At 36.6% G+C, this 19185-nt stretch overlaps 1 protein-coding gene across 2 annotated transcripts in view; it reads right to left on the minus strand.

Moving 5' to 3' along the window:
• Positions 1–19185, minus strand: part of LOC5578580 (protein obstructor-E) — a 75195-nt gene that overhangs the window by 14276 nt on the left and 41734 nt on the right. The window contains exons 3-5 of one of the 2 annotated variants that reach the window (XM_001663921.2): positions 14277–14465; positions 13995–14205; positions 12995–13764 (exon numbers count right to left, since the gene is read on the minus strand). In XM_001663921.2, the coding sequence (XP_001663971.1) occupies positions 13623–13764; positions 13995–14205; positions 14277–14465 (542 nt within the window). In that variant the 3' untranslated portion in view covers positions 12995–13622. Of the gene's footprint in view, positions 1–12994; positions 13765–13994; positions 14206–14276; positions 14466–19185 lie in introns of those variants that run through there. The other variant, XM_021852935.1, reaches the window with a different exon arrangement.

Raw genomic sequence — 19185 nt, forward strand, 5'->3', positions numbered from 1 at the left:
TTAAAGCTTTAGAAAAAGCTAAACTTATGTTCGATGTCCGTGGGACGTGGGAACATTTCCAGAAACCTGGAGGAAATTACCAGAACCCCACTCAGTGCCGTCGGTGCCAAAAGTGGGGTCATGGTACAAAAAATTGTCGCATGGATGCTAAATGCATGATTTGCGGAGGTTCTTCTCACGCTAAGGACGACTGTCCTGTGAAAGAAGATACCAGAAAGTTTGAATGCGCCAATTGCAAGGGCCCTCACAAAGCTAACTTTTGGGAATGCCCTTCACGCAAATGAGTCGTTGAGGCTCGTGCCAGGCAGATGAAGGATAATATCCGTTACGATAACGGTCGTTTCCGGAATTTGCCTGGTAGAGTATCGAACAATGCTCATTTTTCAGTTAACGATCGCTTGATTAGGAATCATACCCACCAGGAAGATCATAATCATGCTCATTCACAAACAAATTTTAATCCGTCGGGTAGCCGTTCGAATCTTTCTATTTCGAATGTATCTACCCACGGTAAATCCTTTGCCGATATCGTAGCAGGTAATTTGAACTCTTCCCCTATTCGTTCCATGAGTACCCATTCTACTTGTTTTAAATCAAATGGAAAAAACCCTACCGCCACAGGAAACTCCTACTCCGCTTTTTCGTCTACCGAAAATTCCAATGGGAAATCATCAGATGATATGTCTGCCTCTGATTTTAATTTTCTAACTGAACAATTGAATCTAATGATTGATGCAATGTTCAAAGCCACCACTATGACTGAAGCAGTCCAAGTAGGTGTAAAATATACAAATCAAATTGTTATTGGATTACGTTTGTCTAATGGATCCAAATAATAATTTAAATATTTTAAATTGGAATGCTCGTTCTCTGAATGGTAAAGAGGACGAGCTGTTTAATTTTCTTACAGCTAATAACGTGCACTTAGCAGTTATTATCGAAACTTATTTAAAACCTGGATCCAAACTAAAAAAAGATCCTTACTTTTTTGTTTATCGTAATGATCGACTTGATGGGGCATGTGGGGTGTTGCAATCATCATTCATAGGCGTATAAAACATCAACTGTTTTCGTCATTTGAAACTAAAGTTTTTGAAACTTTAGGTGTTTCTGTTGAAACACAGCTCGGTAAATATACTTTCATAGCTGCCTATTTGCCTTTTCAATGCTCTGGACAGCAAGTTAATTTGCTCCAAACTGACTTGCGAAAATTGACTCGCAATAAGTCAAAATTTTTTGTCATTGGTGACTTTAATGCCAAACATCGGTCATGGAATAATTCTCAAAGTAATTCCAATGGCAGAATTTTATTTGATGAGTGCTCTTCAGGATATTTCTCAATTCAATACCCTGATAGCCCTACATGTTTTTCCTCTTCTAGAAATCCATCTACGATTGACTTGGTCTTAACCGACTCTAGTCATCTTTGTAGCCAATTAATTACTCATGCTGATTTTGATTCTGATCATGTCCCTGTTACATTTCAAATATCGCATGAAGCGATTCTCAATCCTATCAGCTCCACTTTCAATTATTTACGAGCCGACTGGAATATATATGAAACGTATGTTGACTCTAATCTTGATGTTAACATTTCTTTAGAAACTAAACTTGATATTGACAATGCTCTTGAAACTTTAACAAATTCCATTGTTGAAGCCAGAAGCATTGCAATTCCAAAATGTGAAGTAAAATTTGAATCCGTGATTATAGATGATGATCTTAAACTCTTGATCCGCCTTAAAAACGTGAGGAGAAGGCAATTTCAACGCACTCGCGATCCTGCTATGAAAATTATATGGCAGGATTTGCAGAAAGAAATTAAGAAACGTTCTGCAGATTTAAGAAACAAAAATTATGAAAATAAAATTTCTCAATTGGACCCTGGCTCTAAGCCCTTTTGGAAATTATCTAAAATCTTGAAAAAACCTCAGAAGCCAATACCGGCATTGAAAGAGGAAAACAAATTATTACTAACTAATTGCGAAAAAGCTCAAAAACTTGCTATGCAGTTTGAAAGTGCGCACAATTTTAATTTAGGACTTACTAGTCCAATTGAAAATCAAGTTACTCAGGAGTTCGAAAATATTCTCAATCAAGAGAACGTTTTCGAAAATGCCTGGGAGACTGATTTGGAAGAAGTGAGAACTATTATTAAAAAATTCAAAAATATGAAAGCTCCTGGCGATGATGGAATTTTCTACATCCTCATCAAGAAACTTCCAGAAAGTAGCTTATCATTTTTAGTTGATATATTTAACAAATGTTTTCAATTAGCATATTTTCCTGACAAATGGAAAAATGCTAAGGTTGTTCCAATTTTAAAACCAGACAAAAATCCTGCAGAAGCTTCTAGCTATCGTCCAATCAGTTTGCTTTCCTCCATCAGTAAACTATTTTAAAAGGTTATTTTGAACAGAATGATGGTCCACATCAACGAAAATTCAATGTTTGCCAATGAACAGTTCGGATTCCGCCATGGACATTCGACCACTCATCAACTTTTACGTGTAACAAATTTGATCCGTTCCAACAAATCTGAAGGCTACTCTACTGGTCTTGCTCTTCTAGACATAGAAAAAGCATGCGACAGTGTTTGGCATGAAGGTTTGATTGTAAAATTGAAAAACTTTAATTTTCCAACATACATTGTTAGAATAATTCAAAGTTATCTGTCAAATCGTACACTTCAGGTTAATTATCAGAACTCCAGATCTGAAAGACTTCCTGTAAGAGCTGCTGTTCCCCAAGGCAGCATTTTGGGACCAATATTATACAATATTTTCACATCTGACTTACCTGAGTTACCTCAGGGATGTCAAAGATCTCTGTTTGCGGATGACACAGGCCTCTCCGCCAAAGGACGAAGCCTGCGTGTCATCTGTAGTCGATTGCAAAAAAGATTGGATATTTTTTCTTCATACTTGCAAAAATGGAAGATTTCTCCTAATGCTTCAAAAACTCAACTGATAATATTCCCACATAAACCAAAAGCTCTTTATTTGAAACCTTCAAGTAGACATGTTGTCACGATGAGAGGGGTTCCAATTAATTGGTCAGATGAAGTTAAGTATCTAGGGCTCATGCTTGATAATAATTTAACTTTCAAAAATCACATTGAGGGCATTCAAGCCAAATGTAACAAATATGTAAAATGTCTCTATCCCCTTATTAATAGAAAATCAAAACTTTGTCTTAAGAATAAGCTTTTGATATTTAAACAAATTTTCAGGCCAGCCATGTTGTATGCTGTACCAATATGGACTAGCTGTTGTAATACCAGGAAGAAAGCTCTGCAGAGAATTCAAAATAAAATTTTGAAAATGATTCTGAGGCTGCCTCCCTGGTATAGTACCAATGAGTTACATAGAGTATCCAATGTTGAAACATTGGAACAAATGTCAAATAAAATAATAAATAATTTCAGGCAAAAATCGTTACAATCTTCTATTGCCACGATTAATGCGTTATATGTTTAGGTTAAGTTAGTTTAAGTATATTCAAAGCGTTTTTTTTCTCTTATAAGCAGGTGAAATCAACTCACCTGTAAAAATCTGAACTGCTACGGCAAATGAAATGTAATATGTTATTAACAAAATGTTAATAAAATCTTGGATTTGTTTTACCAAATTAGGATGATAGTGTTGTCTAATAACACAGAACACCTAGATATAAGAAATGAATGTAATGTTTGAAATGATACTTATAAAGAAATTAAAAAAAAAAAAAAAAAAACTAAGATCCAAACTGGTCATTTACCGTTTTGATTAATATTACGGACACTTAAGGACTCAGGGAAATATAACCCAGCATAGAGCATACAAAATAAATCATTCTGTATGATTCCTTAGCGCTATCGAGCGTCGGAAGCCCTTCACTTTCGAACGGTGGGTGAAGAATACGCTTCCGCAACTTCAATAATTTTAAATAAATCAAAATGAGTGGCCTTTTCATGAGTCTTATTCCGGACGCTTCCTCACTTTTGCCTCATATTCCGGACACTTTGAATCGAATTCCGGACAGCTCATGATAATCAATAATGGAACAGTCAACTCATCAATCGAAATTGTTTAACCACCAAAGAGACATCTAAGGTAGTTGGGCATTATAAATTTTCAAAGATATTTATGGATAAAGTTTACTAAAACAAGCCTTGAAATTGAGAACTTTTGAACAGCAAAAATTGAAACATTTCGCGTGAAATGTTTCCCATACAAAGTAGAGTGTCCGGAATTTGAAGCTGTCTGTAATATGAATCAAAACGGTATCTAAGATTGAACTAGAAGAGTCACATGTATTCAAAATCAAATCAAGATTGAGCTGTCGCATGCCTCGTTTTGCTGCTGAAACTTTGTGGTTCCATAATACGGGTATTTGGTTTTGCGGCATTGATCCGAGTAATTTAGTTGGCCACTTTCCGAGACCCCAGGAACCGGCCACTTTTCGGACGCAATGAATGCGGACATGAGTTGAGAAACTCTTTGCGCAGTCCACGTGAATACCTATTCAACCATGTATGGACGGTTCAGATTACTTGTTTGGTTACGAAACTACAGTTTGTCAAGGTGAGGTTCTCTGAAGGGGCTTTCTTTCATATATAGCAGGTTCCCGGTGGTCACAGTGATCAACTCCGGATCTCCTTGAGGGCTTCTGAAACTAGGCCTGTGTGTCTTACATTAATAATAATAAGACACATAAACGTCCTTTGAAGGAAGCATCACATAAGACTACGGACTAGCACGCAATGCCCAGTGGCACAGTCGAAATAAATTCCTGACGAAAGGATTTTCGGAATGAAGCGGGAATCGAACCCACACTCCTTGACTCGATGTGGCTTAAAGCTTGGTAACACTACTACTACGATCAAGCCCAATAGAATTGAAATCGATCAACACACTGTTTTTTTCGAGCTGTTTGAAATTTCGGGTCAAAAACGATCCTAAGTCTCAATATTTAACTTTTTTATGGAAGTCCCCCAAGGGGATCATTCAAAACATTTGTTTCCGCAAAAATAAAATCTCTCACAAACAAAATATCAGAATATTTTCGGGGTTACTTCAATATAAAATTACATTGATTTGAATTTTGAAACAGGTCGTAAAACCCAAGATCCTTACTAAGGTTACAAGTCGGAGTCCTTACTAAGTTAACTGTCGGACACAGTGTTGGTATAGTTATATATGCGGATCCCCATTACAAAAATCCTTGTAAATCGAATATGATTATTTTTTTTTCTACAAGAGAATTGCTCTCTGGACTCCCTCCGTTCAGCGCTCTTGTGAGAGCATCACGAGTAAGTTGCGTCGTACGGCTAATCAGGGCTCCTTCTCCAATATTCATTGACGTTTTTTTGAAGAATTAACATGATATTTTTAATGAACAATACTAAATTCGTTAAAGCGGTCTTTAGATATTCGGTTTGGATAATTTGGATCACTTGGTGGACATAAAAAAGTCAAATAAGCAAAGTAATGACTCACAATTTCATATCATTATTTGTAGCAGAATACGTCTTAGCAAATAGCCATTCAATTATGACGTCGGATATTTAAATATTTCTGATTGTTTCTGCATCTTGTATATTGTATATTGCTGACAATCTTGAGATTTTCGAAAAGTGATTTACAAAATTACTATAAATATACAAAAAAGTAAGAGTAGTACATAGCTTTTGAATTTGTACTCTACAAATCGTTCCATAGTGGGTTCCAGAGACCCAATGTACCGATCAGAAATAAATTGAAATGTCCTTAGTATAAGACCGGTGCGTACTAGAGCTTTCTACCTTGATCAAGGGTAATATGCAAACGGGATGGATTTATTCAAGCCATACCCAGCACACGTCACAACAAATGGCATTTCCACACAATTCATACAAAGCGTTGGCGTTTGTATGATATTAACGCATTTCGATTCATTTTGGGGCTTGGAATTTGATTCACCGAGATAATTTCAAGAAACATTGGGAGGCAGCGGTTAAAAACTGCCGTAACCATAAAAATTAACGGCCTAAAGTTTACCCAAACAGTAACAACAAATCATGTGTGTATCTATTACAAATCTTTTGAATAGCTTTTACGCATACAACTTCAAAATGTTTAGTAAAAATAACTGGGTTTTGGTCTACCTACCAAAAATGTTAGTAAAATAAGAACAATGATTAAAAAATTGTCAAACTGACAATTTTTGTTGAAATTTTGCAGAGGGCTATCTGTCAATACCATTCACCGATTAAAATAACCTAGTAAAATTTCACCGACCCCGGTAATCAAATCTGAGTTTGTATTTTTTATTATTTTCCCACATTAGACATGTTTTGCGATTACATGCATTTTCGTCTGTTTGACACTCTTAGAAAAAGAAGGACAAATCAGCAGAGTTCAGCATCTTTTTCTAAGGAAAATTTTTCTGGCTTCCTAGAACAGAAATTAGCATCTTGTGAAAATATATTCTTCTTCTTCTTCTTGGCATTACGTCCTCATTGGGACAGAGCCAGCTTCTCAGCTTAGTGTTCTTAACAACTTTGGTAAGTAAAGCAAACATTCAATAACTGTGGAATTGCTCATGAAAAGAAAAGCTGACAATCTGAGCCTCTGCCCCAGTGTTGCCATATTTCTATCTGTAACAGAGGCTCAAATTTTTTTTTATCTGTACCAGAGATTCTAAAAATCTGTACTCAAAATCTGTACCACACCCAACATGAATCGTTGATGATAACCCGAAAAACCATAATTAAATTGAAAACTTAACAAAGTTTGGATTAGCTAACGTAAAGTCTGAAAGCATAAATACTATAGAAAAAAAAATATATACCAGTATACTAATCTGTACCTTCTTGTAAAAAACTGTAATCTGTATTGAAGGCTATGAAAAATCTTTACTTTTCCAGATAAATATGTAGTTGTGGTATCACTGCTCTGCCATAAAGGGGACGTTATTTTAAAGAAATAAAAGAAGATGTGTTCAACCGCTCTTCTATGTAATTTATAAGAGGTATTACTTTAAAAAAAAAGACAATTTACACCGTCTTCAGCACATAGGCTGCACAGACTGAACGATCACTAACATGAGGCAACGGACAACACGAAACACCCAGTAGCCCAGCGATGAATTTTTCGTTTGACGAAAAGTTTTCACCGACTGGAGCGGGGATCGAACCCACACCTCGTGGCACAATACGCCTAGACGACTGATGCCACTAACCGCAAGGCCACGAAGCCCACACACTTTTGGCACGTATTTTAAATGGTTGTGCTTTTTCTGTGAATCGGTTTCCCGAATGTTGTTTTTTTCTAACGCCAGTTCATTGTATATCTATTTTCCGAAAATCTTACTCATACTGCCTTGAATCGCAAGTCAGTCCCATCTGCATTTTCGTCAAAATTGAGTTGAGTTCAGTTTTCAACATCTCTTCCAATGCTCTTTCAGCTGCACTAATGAACTAATATGATTTGTTCGGAAAAAAACAGCAAGTCAAATTGTCCCATAATGAAAAGTAACCGCATATCAATCCCACTACAGATTTTCGCACCATGGAACACAAAAATGTAACTTGTTTTGATGATCTTTATATTTTTCTCGGAAAGATATCATAGTGAAAAGCAAGTTGTGAAATTTTCATAAGGATTGGAACATGTTCCAATCCTCTGAAAATTTTTGAATATTCGTATGGAAAACGAGTTTGAAAACTTCACAGCCCATTTTCTCAATGCCTACTTTTTACAGATGGATCTGACTTGCGATTCACGGCGATCACGGCAGCATAGTTGTTGAAGCTTTATACATTTCAATGTTTGTATAGAATGAGCCAGTAGTCGAATATGCACATTTCTGTACTCTGATTGGTGATTTATCAGAGATTGGCTGTGCTCAGCACTTCTGTCAACAAATGTTTGGTAGAGAATGACCATTGGTATAAGTCGTTCAATAATAGCATATACTTTGAAAGCCATTAGGAGGTTGTTTGTGCTATTACAGGTATACCTCGATTTAGTTCAAATTTTGATTAAAAAATTATACATCAAATCGAAGCAAATTTAATATTTCACTGTCTATTATGTTTGTAGCTTATTATTATTCCTCAAGAAACTTTTTGTTCGCATGGGTCAACCAGCTAAAATTTACTCTAACATGAGTGGTCTTAGGTAGGGATGGGCAAAAAGAGTCGGAGCTGTTCAAAAGATCCGGATCACTCAAAAGAACGAGTGATCCGTGGCTCTTTTTTTGCGAGAGTCGGTTCATTTGATCAGCATGGATCAGACAAAAGTGACCCGGAAAATTAACAATTCGATATTTTCCCCTATTCCCGTCGTTCGTTTCTCGGCTTTATTGTAACGCTTGACACGTGCCTTGCTTTGCACGCCACGGCACACATGCAAATACAGTATGCTGCAGTTTCGCACTCTCGGCATGCACAGCCAAACGACTTATTTGGCCCGCTCATTTGCATAAGAGCAGATGAAAGATGAGAGAAAAAGTACACACGTGAATGGCATAGCACATTTTGCTACCTTCTTTCGATTCGGGGAAGGGGAAACCGGTCGTGTGTATCGAGAGTTTGAGAGCGAAAGATACGAGAGATACGCATGTCGCGGAAAAGAAGTGAACCGCTCTTTTTAACCGCTCGCTCGGTTCAGTTCGCTCTTCCTTTGCAAGCCGCTGAGCAGTGATGCAAAAGTTCGCATCACGAAGCAGCTCACGAGTGTATACCAACGCATAACAAACATCATAGACTCGCAAACTGGCTAGGTGTGAGTAAGTCCGCACCCGTCTGCTCGGGAGAACATGTCAAAAGAAGTATCAACAAGCTCGGGAACGTTTACTCGCGAGTAACCGAGCAATGTGTGATTTATTATGGTTTTGTTAGATAAATTAACTGTATAACCATCAAATCGACAGTAAACTACTAGTTTGTAGTCAAAAACCCATGTTAGCGTTAGCGTTAGCATTAGCGTAGTTACGGTATACTTCGTAGATTGGATACTAGCAACATTCATGTTTCTTTTTAATAATCTCGTCCTGACTACTTTCAAGAACAAGGCAGGGGAGTATACCTTGTTCAAATCATAAACAAGAATACTAAAAGCATGAATATCGCTATTCCCGGCCACGCCCATCTTTACCGTAACTTGGGATAGGGGAAGGAAATGTTGATGTAGCACTTACTTAATGAGAGGCCACCGACTCAGCGACACCCTCATAAGTGCTACGGAGTTGGAGGTTGGGGAAGGTATATTGTCAGGATTCGCCTAGAAAGCTGGCGATAGACCATAAATATTTGTTGTTTAAGCGTTTTCAAATTAATCTTTTGAATGCCGGCAATCAAAAGAGAAAACAATAGCTTATTTATAGTATAAATAGTATTTCGCGAAATGCTTGTCGATTGTGCAGTAATATTTTTGCTCAATAACCAGTAAAAAGCAAAACCGATCCCTCCAGGATCATCGGATTGTATAAAATAACGAAACGCTTAAAAAAAAAAATCACGCCTATTGAAAAACTGTACTGGGTGGTACTGTACTTTTAGATAATCGAAAAACGAAAGGAAGCGCGTTCGAACTAAACACCCTAGGATAACACAGTCGGTTTTTCTGCTCAAAATTATACGAAAAGCAGAATCGATCCCTCCAGGGTCATCGAGCGGTTAAAAAGCATCCACAACCGATTGTTAGTTGCGTAACACCCGCCCGGACAGAATGCGCAATCTGAACATAATTATCAAACTCCGAAAATAACATTTTCCGTTCAAGAAACGATCAGAAGTTCCACGACGCGGACAAAAGCGATCCGGAAGGCTCACAAAAGAAAAAGTATCATACTGGAACAAACTCACCGGATTGATTCTCTAAATTTATTTGCTGCCTGCCACTTCCGGATGGTTCGGTGAACTTAGGGCAGCCAAAAGCCAACAGTACTGAGGACACAAATCAAACAAATCACTTTTTCATTTTTCACTTTTCACTATTCCATTTCTGAATGTAAAAACTGTCCTGCTTGGGCTTCACGAAGCATTACCCAGAAAGACGCTCCAAAACAGGAAAAAAAAATCACCGGCGACGAAAACATGCGCGAAACCGTGAGCTAAATTTATCGGACGACGCAAAACCGAACTGTCCTGCTTGGGCTTCACGAAGCACTCTAGTTTGTAGTCAAAAACCCATGTAAACCATAAATCTCAGAGAGGAAGCAGCTTTTTTCCCAGAAGCACAATATGACTTTGAACAGCTCCGAACACGTTCACGAGTCATTTTGTAGCTTCGGTTACTCGGGAGCACGACAGATGCGAGTAAACCAGTGCTCTGACGCTCGGGAGCATTTGACTTTGTTTGTGTTCCAGTTCTTAGGTACAGATGGTTAACCATATTTGCCTTGGAATCCAACATCAGAATACTCTGGCAGATTTTAAACAGATAAAAAGAAACGGATTTCAAGGAAAAATGAGGCGACCAGTGAAACGAAGCTGGGAGAGGAGTGAACAACGACTTCAATTTGATTCAAGAACACTTTTCTAGAGAAATCCCCAAAAATATACTAAAAATATTTTGCTAGCAAATATTCTACATTTTTTGAAGTATTGTAAACAAGGGTATTCTCATGATTTCTGCAATGGTATAATTTAAAAATCACGTAAACCAAATTTTGCACATATCATGCCCTTTTTCTAGGTAGACTTTGATCATACAGAATTTTGAGGCTAAGCTAGCTCATTCTCTACATCCCCATAAAAATGAACACGTGCTTTATTGGCATGCTTTGAGATACATTATACCACCGTAATGAAAATCTTCTTAAGGCTCATGAATCCACCATTTAATCATCAGCAATCGTCAACCCAGTAGTTTTGGTAAATTTTAAAGAAAACTACGAAAATCATTTCACTGTATGTCAGATAGCAAATGCAGTTCAATTATAGACTTTAGTGAGTATTGCTTCGATAAGGGAGTGAAAAACTGTTTAAAAATATTGTAACACAATGATGGTTATTTTTCCTTTAAGAGAACGAATGCTGTAGCAATCAAAGATATCCGCGAGATAATCGCATAAGAAAAACTACTTGATTTCATCTTACTGCTCTTAGACAATTGCTAGAAAAAGTTCATCACATGGAGAGTAGATCGGGTTATTGCTGCGATGGAAAATGGTACACGTATTGAGCCTTGAAAAATCATCAAAATAATTGGATGATTGATAAAATGCACAAAAGCATTTAGACCCTCATGATACATTTTATAATATAGTGACTAGTACCGCTCATTTATACGATAAGGACAAATTGAACAGAGGATGCTTGGAGGTATCCTATATAAAGACCAAATGTTTTCCGTTTCTTGAAAAAAAAACACTATAAAATGAGCTCTCATCAAATTCAAATTTTTATGGAACATTAACCCTATCAATACACATTTTAACAAGCAAATGGCATGGATTTATGGAGCGCGAATGGCTTGTGAGTGAATCGCGTGCACTGTGCCCTTTCCGCCCTTAGTTTGATTCCAAGTTGCGATAATTTTATGCCTTGCAAATATTTTCTTTTTATAAGATGTCTTATGAAATGTTTATCACATGAAAACAAAACTTTTTTTTAATGTCAAATTTTCCTGATTTAATCTCATGATGTTTCTGTATGATCAGTTTCCTCAGTGTACGTATTTGGAAAGAAATATTTTGAAGAACTTCTAGAGAAATTACTCTTGAAATATCTTCAAAAATGTCTGAAGTAATTTATTGAGAAGTTCTGAAGATGTTTGTGGAAAATAATATTGAAAAGCGCTTGAGAAGTTCCATTGAAGCATTCATCTGGAGAAATTCCTTTAATCATTGGAATAAACTTGTGTGTCGAAACTAGATAAAATTTACAACAAGAAATTTCTCCTGTACAAAGTATCACGCATGTACTTTAACCTCTATCGTTATATAAGTAGAAGGTTGAAAGTCTTTTCATTACACTTCACATGTATTTCTCGGAATTTATTTGGTTTTTCCAAATTCGGAATTTATTTGCGAAGGTTCAAAATAATCACTGTTTCAGTACATTTTTTGGGAAACTGAAGAGGCTTTATGGCAATGGGGATGAGACTTTGAAGACAGTTTGAGGGAAAAAACCAGAAAATTTATGTAAACTTGACGATAAATGTTGGGTTTACATATTGTTTCTCAAAGCACTTCAATTTTTTGGGAAATTGTTCTTTTAAGTGGGTTTATCATACTTGTGAAACATCTAAGACATCATTTAGTCTTGTTTGCATCGTATTTCATCAATATTTTTCAACTGTGAATGGATTTGCAATCATATTCTCAAAAACAAGTTATTTCAATTAGAGTGACCCAATGTCACTCCCTCTATGGGGTGAGATTGGGTCATATTTCATTCACTTGTGGTGCCGCTGTAAATGTGTGTTTAATTGTTATATTCGCAAATTTCGTTTGATCTGGAGTTACCAAATGGATTTTTTTTTTCGCCATAACGATAAACACTCACTTTTGTAAACCTTAACTGCTACAAAATACATCAAGACAAACAAAGGCTGATCTCAACGGAAAACGTCATATGTATCCAAAGATCCAGAGTGATTGAAATGTCTCAAGCAGACTTCAATGAACGAAAAAAAAAACGGACATCACATGTCAGCAGTAGTCATCTTCACTTTTAGCTCAACAAGCTTTGACAGCAGATCATCAGCATTTAAATCATACTTCAATTTGCCCCGCAGCAGCCGCATCACACCGTTCGTGCAACCAACATACCATCAATCAACTTTTTTTTTCATAATTCCTATTAGAAAATGGTTTGTTAGCTAGAGTTGTTAGAATACACTCAGAAAATGACTTGGCTCGTCTTTGAGCGTTCGAAAGCCATTTTATAGACAGACAAAGAAAGAGGAAGGTTTGCTGGAGAAGATAGGTTTATCAGTAGGGAATTTAACATTGAGGGTGATGGGAGATGTGACAAATTGTTAAAGTAACGATGCAATGAAAACTGTCTAAGGTTTAATCATTTTTTCGATTTTTCTTTATTTTTCTTTTCTTAGGTTTCTTCTTCTGTTGTATAAGGCATTTGATATTCCAATTTTTACATACAAATGAAATCTCTTTTTCATAGAAAAGTTGAAACTTGTTTTATGAGGGAACGAACCTCAGTCGGTGTACACAGTAAAATTGAGAGGTTTTTATGTAGAGGAAAGTATTGGAGACGGGTAAGTAGTGTTGTCACTGTTTGTGCATACGTTTGAGTCAGTGCTTCACGTCTGCTTAACTAAGAGGAAGAAAATAAATTAATTAAAATCGAGTTCGCTGTGATCGAGCGAAGCTCTCTACTCTTGAGTGTAAAATTACGAAACATCTTTCCAGAAAAATGTATTTTTAGATTTTTAAAGGTTTTTGTAAAAGTTCTGCAAATTTGAGTATTCCTCTCTGACTATCACTTATCTAAAATCTTTACTTTAATAACAGTCTATTGTCCTCCTGATCAAAAAGCAGGATGTTCGTTGGAGGATCTTTCGTAGTATTTTTTTAAATACTTCTTAGAAACTAGTTTCGCTACGGTTCCCTAGCGTCTAGGTCTCTAGGTCTTCTAGAAGTACGCTTCAGTTTCTAATTTGTTGTGTGGTTTTTTGAGTTATGGTTTAGTTTTCCTTTCCAGCTGGGCGGTTGGATTTGAAAGTGGATTTGGCAGGTTGGGCACCACCCGAATTGACCTGTGCGAGACCGGCGAGGAGTTCGCTCTTACGGATGCTTTTCAAGTCCAAGTCACCATAGTAATCTTCACTGTAGGGGGTGTAAATGAAAGATGTGAAGTTAAATGTTGCAATGTGATATGATGAAATTTTTAGTGAATTTTGATTGCATTAGAGACATTTTTGGGAGAGGGAGAGTGTTCAGTTACTATAGAGAACAGAAAAGTGTTACAAGAAAGTGCCAACATTTTTGAGAAAGCCAATTGTAAAAAGTCAAGAACGTGTTAGTTTGTAACGCAATAATTGTATGCGATATCTTACCATCCGGGAACATCTTCTGGATCTTCGCAGTTTCCAGTGCCGTCAGCATCGCCAATCTTGAAGACAGTTCCGATCGGGCATCCGTATTCACGGGCGACTCCTTCCAGGCAGATGTAGTATTTACGGCAGTCTTCTGGGTGAGCATGTCGGGAGAAGGAGCCAGCGTTGGAGATTTCACCGGCAGCAGGGCAAGCAAAGCCGTTGGCTACTTCTAAAACATCGAACGAATATATCGGAGTTAATAAAAATGAACGAAAGTTCAAGGTTGCACTACGTTATTACCTTCGTTCTTGCATTCTGGAACTTGATCAGCCCACATGCAGACGCGAGCTTCACGGTCGTAAGCCAGTCCAGGAGAGCATTGGTAACGCGAGGCTTCACCGCTCCAGCAGTTCCAGAAAACGTCGCACTTGGCAGGATCAGCAAAGATACCGTACAGACGGTCGCAGTGTGGAGTGGAGATTGGAGGTTCTGAAAAAAGAAGTTGTAGAAGCATTTCGTATGTTAACCATTTTGTCGATTGTTGAATGTGATATGAGCAAATAATATTCAATTAAACAAAATTTAATTTATCAAAAACTTCAATGAATAGTTACTTATTTGCACCTCAATGTCGGAGATGTTAATAGTTTTCCAAGTTCAGATAATCGCAATACCAGATAAACAGGTACACCACAGAAAAAAAGGCGTTATACTGATGAATTTCACATCGACCACGCTTGAACAGAATCGTTTTCCTTCGTGTTCGATGTTTCACACTAGCGCCTTCTGCAAGCATCGTTGTACATAATTGTATTTCATCAGATGATGATTATCTCAAGTGGGCTATGGATTGTAGAAGACATTGTTTTAAGTGTTACGTCTGTTTGTCTGTGTATATACTATACAGTTCCATTGCAAATTATAGAAGGAACCTAAAGTTGATACTTATAGAAAGAGATAATAGCTCTAATAGTCATAACTAGGAGATAATGTACTTCCTCGTTTAGTATTGTATGAATTGCTACCAATGATTATATTCTGACAATCGTTAATTCGTTTTGCAGATCCATGCGGTTGAAAATCTAGACAATTTGATCAGAAATGGGATTGAGTTAATGGAAGTTCAAAAGTCTGGAGCAATCCTAACTATTTTTAACAATCTTATGGACTTTAAAACAGAATAATCTTCAAGAAGAGAATGCTGATTCGTAGAGACTTGTTTCAATATTCCTATATCAGTCTGATTCTACCAAAGATCTTAAACTAAAAATAAATCATACAATGTTCTGTTCAAAAATGTCAGAAATTGGTTACATGGAGCTTAACAAAGATAACTGCACGAAATCTATAAATCTGCACCTAATTTAGAGTCCGTAACATCATTAATAAATGTTTATTGACATCGACATCATGCAAAATTTAAGTTTTTGTTACTTAATTTATATGGAAGCAAAAAAAAATAGTAAACATTAAAATAACAGCTCACATGTTGAGTTCAAGTGCTGGAACCACAAGAGTGAGAAAAAAATGAAAAAAAGAACTGAACCAGTACGCACGATACCGGCTGTGTGAGTAAAACGGAATTTCAATTAAAATATTCCACCATTCTTGAAGGGCTTGCGGTTCCGTGAATATCTGATTTAATGAAACCTACTCTATGTGCTTTCAACGACTGCCATGGTTCCCTTTGGCTTTGGAAGTGGGATCATCTCCGCTGTGCTGCACCGAAATTATTACTTCACCGGTGACACAGTATTTCAATCATTTTCAAACTTTTCAAGTAATAAGCAGAGGGAGCGAATACACAAAATGGGATTAAATTTGTACGATATGCAGTCCATTGGCAACTTTGTAATTCTAGGTGAGTCTGAGATTTAACATTAATAGCAGGTCAATGTTCAATTGATCTCAATTCAAGGTACTTCACAAAAAAAAAAATAAGAAATAAAAAAATGACACGTTTTTAACACTGAAATAACCCGTACCGTGTCTATCAGGTATTTGGTATGTGACACATTACAGCTAAATTTGTTCGTTCTATTTAAATCTTCAAAGCGAATGGCAGTGGTTACAAAATTCATAATTCTCGTAAGCTCGAGTCACAAAAATGGGCAATTGCTTCACGACCTGACACTCCTTTCTGCATTACGTTCGGGGAGCCGTACTTTAGCTGTGAAATCGTGTGTATAATCGGTGACTAAATACTTGCAATATTCATTGCAGCACTCCACGAGGGTTGACGCGTGGGCTGCTGAACGTGTGTGCCGTGTAGAGTAACTACCTCCTTCGTGCACGATGAATGCTGCATGGGGTTGCAACAAAGCAGCGTGTGCATGAAGGTAAGGTGCCCTGTTTTAGTCTTAACTAAATCGAATTATTTCCATGGTTGACAGGCAAATGAAGTTTGTTCTTAATAACTTAATAACTAGAATTCAAGAGAAAAAATGTCGGAAATCGATTCAAGAGCGATAATGACGCTCTTATGTAAGATCTGCAGATAAACCAAATAACTTTTCGGTTACGGATTGAAGTATCGTACTTACAGAATCAATTCACTGGGCACTCAATCTTTTTCGAATAGTCAACTGCAGATGAGATTTATACTTTCCTACTGCAAAAGGGATTTGAACTAATCAAGCATGTTTAAATGCTACTACTTGTTAGTTGTTTTGCTACTAGCTTAAAAAGCTATCTTTTTGCTCTGAAATGTCTGAATTATTTTATCGACCATCATGCTTTTTCATGTAAATTAACCAATATTCACTTATCTTGAAAGAAGAAAGGAAGTAAGAAAGTGTGTACAAGTTAAAAGCTCATTGGTTCCTGATTTTTGGAAGCCTACAAACTTGGGTATATTTGATTAGAAATCAGAATTCATGAAGCATTATAGAGATATAAATATTTATAAATTCAAAGCCGTGATTCGACTCAACATCTTAAAGATTGGTATCTGAGCCTACTTAAGTATCTCCAAAAGAGCCGTGTTTAGCTATAAGAAGACTGAGTTCTCTCATGCGTGAAATCGATTGAACAACAACAAGGAAAATATTTTACAAAACAAATATTTGTGAAATAGTCATTCTCCTACAAGCTATACCGAACTTTTAATGCTATGAGAAATCTTCATTTCAATTTTGGGGATCCCATGAGATCGGAGCCCGGTGCAGACCGCACCCCCCTAACTAAGCTACTGGCAGGACTGCTTCTGAGCTATTATTTGCTTGATATTGTGCAAAAAAACACAGTGGAATTTCAAGATAAGTGAATATTGGTTAGTTTACATGAAAAAGGAATCTATGACATTTGGTCGAAAGACATTTGGTCGAATGACATTTAGTCGAATGACGTTTGGTCGAAGGTACATTTGGTCGAACGAACATTTCGTCGAATTGACATTTGGTCGAAAAGGTTTAGTTGCAACAGAAAGCATAACATATTTCGAGAGTAGCATTGTGTCGACAATAGTGACAAAGTGATTGAATAATTGAAAAAGTATCAGCCATTTTACCAACAATCTCTATGCGATTAGTAACATTTTGTTATTCAATTTGATGGACGCTGATCCAACAGAATCTATGACATTTCGTCGAATGACATTTGGTCGAATGACGTTTAGTCGAATGACATTTAGTCGAAAGTACATTTGGTCGAATGGACATTTCGTCGAATGGATATTTGGTCGAAAAGAATATAATTGCTTCAAGAAGCATATGAAATTTGATCCAAAGGACATTCAGTCGAGAATTTGGTCAAATTTTTCAGATTATTTTCAGAGTGATATTTTGACATTAATACACAGTGATTGAGATTGAAAGAGCGGAAAGCATGTATGGTAGGAGCTATTACTGGAGGTTTCAGATGCAAGAACAACATGATAGTGTACAAGAAATCTGCATTGGTTTACTGATATCTATTGAATAAACTTCAGGCTTTTAATAAACGACGAGCGATATTTTGGGATTCCAGTTGGTCTTCCAGACTCCCTACAAAATCGACATTGTTGACGTCACTTGATGTCATTTTTCTCATTCAGACTTATTCTGCGAGTCGGATGAATCGCGACGAGCTGATTTCAAATAGGAGCAAGTAAACTTTAATAACCCAAGTCGACTCGTCGCACCTCACGCGATACATGGGATAAACACAATTACCTTGTTTGATTACTTTCGATTTAATTAATAATCAACTTATTATCGATAGAAGTCATCAACACTGCTATCAAACACACATGTTTGCCCAAGGAATGTGATTTAGCTGGAAGTAACAATTATAACGATAATTCACCATGAGTAGGAAACGTATCCTACAGGCGGAACTTCCGATGGACTCCGTCAAAATCGTTTCCTAAAAGCCATGGCCATCAAAATTCGTTCTCTTCAATTCAACGTGACCATGCTCAACCGATTCACGTCTGGTCCCCGCATTTTAAATTCTTACCACAGTCGTACGCTGTAAAACTTGATACGTAATAAAGCTTCCGAGCACTTACATACGAAGTTGTCGTAGGATAAAGATCAAGATATAACATTATGTTCACATCGTTGATTAATAAAATAACAGCTTGTTGAGCAGTCGAAGAATGATGATATTTTCAAAGAATAATAAATTCACTAGAGCTAAATATTTCAGTCAATGTACAAAAAAAAACTACTTCTAAAAAGTTCATTTGAATAATCATCGAAATCCTAGATTTTGGCATAACTCCAAATTACAAATCCAAAGATGTATGAAATTGTCCCTTTTTTATTCAACAACAGTTACTGATTCAGATTGTTCCAAAGAAAAGGTTATCTTACCAACTTCGCAAAACTTAGAAATTAATAATAAATTTTATCAAATGATCTTTCAATAAACCATTTAAGCTTTCAACCAAATTTCCGTTCAACTAAACGTCATTCAACCAAAATAAATGTTCCAAAGCAATTCGTCCAAATGTCCATTCGACCAAATGTCCTTTCGACCAAATGTACTTTCGACCAAATGTCATTCGACCAAACGTCATTCGACCAAATGTCATTCGACGAAATGTCCTAAATCCCTTTCTTACGATCTACATACAGAGACCTTCTAAATAGTATATACATATACATGAGTTAAAGGGTAAAGACGTACACTTTTCAGATTTAAACATTCAAGGTATTTCCGTAAGTTTTGTAGAAAGAGTAAGCTTAAGATTTCTTTTTTTATTTACTCTTCATGTCCATGCAAA

This window comes from Aedes aegypti, chromosome 1, assembly GCF_002204515.2.
Source record: "Aedes aegypti strain LVP_AGWG chromosome 1, AaegL5.0 Primary Assembly, whole genome shotgun sequence".
Lineage (NCBI taxonomy): Eukaryota > Metazoa > Arthropoda > Insecta > Diptera > Culicidae > Aedes > Aedes aegypti.